This window comes from Carassius gibelio, chromosome B19, assembly GCF_023724105.1.
Source record: "Carassius gibelio isolate Cgi1373 ecotype wild population from Czech Republic chromosome B19, carGib1.2-hapl.c, whole genome shotgun sequence".
Taxonomy (NCBI): domain Eukaryota; kingdom Metazoa; phylum Chordata; class Actinopteri; order Cypriniformes; family Cyprinidae; genus Carassius; species Carassius gibelio.
Window position 1 is genome coordinate 31167545 of NC_068414.1, and position 4787 is coordinate 31172331.

General features: G+C 35.1%; 1 protein-coding gene across 2 annotated transcripts in view; it reads left to right on the top strand.

Moving 5' to 3' along the window:
• The first annotated feature begins 150 nt into the window (after positions 1-150).
• The window catches only part of LOC127979696 (protein phosphatase 1 regulatory subunit 1B), a 21762-nt gene continuing 17125 nt past the window's right edge, over positions 151-4787 (top strand). The window contains exons 1-2 of one of the 2 annotated variants that reach the window (XM_052585300.1): positions 151-315; positions 2872-3326. In XM_052585300.1, coding sequence (XP_052441260.1) covers positions 3147-3326 — 180 coding nt within the window. In that variant the 5' untranslated portion in view covers positions 151-315; positions 2872-3146. Of the gene's footprint in view, positions 316-2871; positions 3327-4787 lie in introns of those variants that run through there. The other variant, XM_052585299.1, reaches the window with a different exon arrangement.

Below are 4787 nucleotides of genomic sequence, written 5' to 3' on the forward strand. Positions count from 1 at the left end.
TGTGTCTGCTACATTTTATGTAAACATATGCATGTCCATTTTATCATACGCATTTATATGCATACTTTGAACATTTTGTTGTGCTGCATTACATAGGATTTCTGAAGTGCATGCAAAATATGCTGCCATAATAGTAGGTTTTTGTACATGATTGCCATGACATTGCTATGTGTTGGCCGTTTTGAGTTTGTTGCTATGTGGTTGCTAGGGTGCCGAGTGGTGGTTCAGCAGTTGTATTTTGCAAACAGTGCAAAAGAAAATGTAGTAACACCTCTTTGGAGCAGCGTGAAAGAGGAGAAGAAAAGTTTAAGACAGGTAAGCTTTGCTTTTATTTAGCTGTTTTTAAATACTTTAACAGTTATAAAAGTAACTAAAATCTACTCCACTGATATTACAGGACTCAAAGTTATTAGTAAATCTACCCTGATTACTGTTCAGTATTATAATAAAATAATAATAACACTGTTGTCAAATGATTACTTGCGTTAATCACATCTAAATTGCGTTTTTGTTTACATGTGTGTGTACTGTGTATACTTTGCTTAAATATATCTATATATAAACTAAATATATACATGTAAATATTTTCAAAACTTACTGTGTGTGTGTGTGTGAGAATTTATACATAAATATACATATACATGTATTGTGTAAACTAAAAATTTTATAAGAAGTTTGATATCAAGGAGTTTGTTTTAATCAAGGACCGCCCCCCCCCCCCACCCCCGTCAGGCAGTTTCTCATCGAAGCCAAACGGAGATTTAGGACACTGGCATTGAGTGCTGCTAACAGCATTGGGAAGGTCGAGACGTACACTTGTCAGTACGCATTAGTATGGAAGTGCGAAAATTTGTGCTCAACCCACTGCAGAATTCGGCATTAAAAAAAAAAACAAAAAAAACAAGCTAGCCCTCCTGAGTGGTCCACAGCTGTTGACATGGTCATTAGATACTGAATTTTTCGGTTCGTTCCCAGTGGAATTCAGGACTTGGAAAAATGAGAGTAGAAGAGCAAGAACCATTTGTTGCACTTTTTTGGTATTTACTTTAGTTACATCAGTCTGAAGTAATTTTATTTATTAGAACTAATGCTAATTAAATGGTTTGTTGTTGTTGATTTTTAAATTTGTGATCTTTTGTATCAGTGCATGTCTTTTACCTGCTATTGACCAATTTATTGTGCCCTTGGACCATGAAATATTTACATTGTTTCAGAATTATAGTATATGGGATATAGTTTATATGCTTTTTTATTTTGGTGAGAATGTAAAACCAATTCTATTTAAAGCTTCTGTTAATATTTAACTGTATATTTAATGTATAGCCAGTTCATATCCAGATACAGTGCTAAAATCCTGGCTGAAATGTTGTAGCAGTGAGTGAGTTTCACTCGTTTCCTTTCGTCTCAAATAAGAGATCAAGTTGCTGACGACAGTTTGATTGAAGCCATTTTCAGTCACTATTTTAGGTGCTCCGCTAAATTTCAGCTCTCATATGAACTCTCATGCTGAAATAGACCAGACGGGCAAAGCGGAAACTTTTAGATTTATTTGATGTTTGAGTGCTTAAATAATGTTTATCTCAAACAAAATCTTAAGGGTAAATGTGATCTGGATGTTCTTTCAGTGGAATTTACCCGCTCATCCTCTGTTTACAGGTCAAATTTTATGTGCTGTATAAAATGTTTTGGTCATTATTTCCTATTAACTTCCTGTTTTATCCGTTAGGTGTCGCTAGTAAGTCTCCTGTGCAGTGGACACGAGTGTCATTGTTGAGAGAGGAATGTGTCCTGATTGTGCAACTTCTGCACATATAACTTAAAAGGATTGTTCTTTTACTATTGTTGAAGGAAAGACACCAGTAGTCTCACAAGTTTAAGACCGTTCACAACTTTTAAAGTCAGTTATATAAAAACATAGCCTAGATTGGTTTAATTTGAAACTGAACAGCCTGACTTCTGTTTGGTTAACTGCTAGTTAGTCATACTATAGTTCTTAAGGCACAGTCTCAACATAATGGCTTTATTTATGTAACTTGCCCAGGTGTGCATTTGCGTCACAAAACCATTCAAGTGTTGCTTCAGTTGCTTAATTGTCCACTGCTGTTTTAGTATTTAATTTACATTCTTTTATGGTATTTATTAAGTTTTTAACCAGCTTTTCATTTTATATTTTCGGGTTTCATTTTTATTATAAGTTTAAGCAACACTGTTTTTCTAAATGTCTTGATGTTTATCTTTTAAAATGTTAAAATGTATATTTTTAGTTATTTAATTTTTCATTTTTATGCTTTATTTCAATTAATCAATTTTTTTTTACAATAACAACATTGAATGATTCCTGATTTTAAAACGTATGCAGAATTTGAAAACCGTCTGTTATAATCACAACATGCCACACATTATTTAAAATGTGTTTTAATGCAGATGCATTTTTACACATGTTTGTCAAAAGGGCATGTAGAAACTTGTCACTTTTAAAAAACGGGTTGACATTGTATTAAACATCATCCAAGTAATCATCTTTTGTGTTACAGAATACAGAGAAAGCAAGTCATACAGTGTTAGGGTGACATGTAAATGATGAAAGGATTTACATTTTTTGGTGTACTATCTCTTTAAGTCGGAGCCACTGTAGTTGGACAAGTTATTGATGCAGTATTAAGCATCAAATCAGTGTCACTCCTGATGACTGTCAGCATCAACAGCTCTTTAGAATCTCAAACACTGAAGTATACATTGAAACTGGTTGCTGACATGAATCATTGCCTTCTGTCTATATGTCTCTTGCTCTTTGTTAATCTTCTATTCACAAATAGAGGCCAAAAGAGGCTCAGCCAGCTGGATGAGATTATCTCTTTTTTTTCTGATTAGAAATCAGCACACCCCCCTAAAACACACGAGTGTACCATCCTCTCTCTGAGCTCCGCCCCTCTCCGTCCTCCGGCTGATATAAGGACTCCCACATCGACTCCAAACACTGTGAGAGGGAGAAAACCAGAGGTCACACTGATAAGAGAAAGGAAAAAAAGAGGCCGCTGGCATATCTGAGAGGATCAACAGAGAGACAAATCAGAGAAGAGTTGAGGAGAGAGGAAGAAAGCTGCCTGGAGGACGCCACGTGTGTGAGTGTGAGTGTGTGCTTATGTATGTTGAGACAGGCAAAGGAAGATTCCAGGGATATTTGTGAGACTGACAGAGGACGAAAGTACATCATGGATCCCTCAAGTCCCTCAGAGGGCCCCGTGGAACCCAAAGAAAGGAGGAAAATCCAGTTCGCCGTCCCACCAACAGAACCAACTCAGCTGGACCCTCGGCAGGTTGAGATGGTATGACTTTCACACACACACACACACACACACACGCTGACTGGTAGAAATTACCCTTTTGGGCCCTGAGCTATCCTGGTGAAGCGGTTTAAAGTCACTTTTGAAGTGTTAGCGTGCATGATGAGACCTGAAAATTAGCAGATTTACTTAAAACAGATGAGGCTTAATTTTAGTTCTTAAAAAAAATTATAGTGGGACATTTTCATGAATTTGGTGCAAAAATAAAAATGGAATTACTCTAATGTAAAATACATTTATATATTTTCATTGTATTGTAGTTATTTTATTTATGCTATTTTAATTGTAAAAAAAATATTTATTTAATGCTACATGAATTAGAATCTAATGAGTATAATCGAAATGACAAAAAATACAAATGCACAACTTACAATACAATTGTATTACTTGTGTATGCTATTCTATGTATGATGTTTTATTTAAAAAAATTATTAAAAATCTTTTTAAAAATCGAATGTTTAAAGTTCCCCTATTATGGGTAATGAAAGGTTACATTTTGGTTTTGGGAGTCCTCAAAAGCAGGTTGACATGCATGCAAGGTAAAAAAAAAACACTTTCATTGTCTCTAAATATGCATTTATTTTTACCTTATTTGCTCAACGACTCCCAACCAATTAGTTGAATGATTAATTTTTCAAAATCCCTCCTTTGCGTGAAGCTAATATGCAGTGATTGGTTCTGTTGGTCTCACTTTTATTTCATCATGCCTGTAATAAAGCAGCATTTAGAAACTGCTATTTTTACCGCCCCAAAAGTGTCATCTAGTGGCAAAGAATGAATTAGCATTTTCATCCAGACCAATGCTAAAAGACCAAGTGGGCGGGCAATATGTTGATGTCAACATGAAATGGCTTGGGGTTTGTTTTAAAGGTATCCCCGGGTATTAAGACAATTATAGCTTGATATAAATTATGTTTCTTATTGAAATATCTAATAGAAAACCCATGAAAGATGTGTGTTGTTTAAAAAAATTGACATCGTTTTTACACCATTATTTTATGTGCACAGTACATTCTGCGTTGATGACGTCAAATGGTTGAAATCGGCGAGCTTCTGACACTTTTTACCACAACACAGCTCCGAATACACAATTCAAGAAAATTAAATACTGATATTATACTACAACAAGAGAAGCAATATAAGACTTCACTGATTTCCTAGCGATAAAAAGAGGAGAAAAGAATGGGAAGATGCATGTGGACGAATAACACTTCCTAAAGACCCGCTTTTTTTTTATCTCCACTTCAGCCCTGATACCTTAGAGGTTTCTAGTGGACCACAGCTACTGAAACAGCTTACAAATGGCTGAGATAAGAAATGCTATGCCATCCTGTTAGGATGTTTCAGTACTCTTTCAGTAGCTGTAGTCATCATATCAGTATTTTATTTTCTGAGTTGTCTATTCTGATTTAACTGTAACGGGTAGCTCACAGGTAGTTTTTT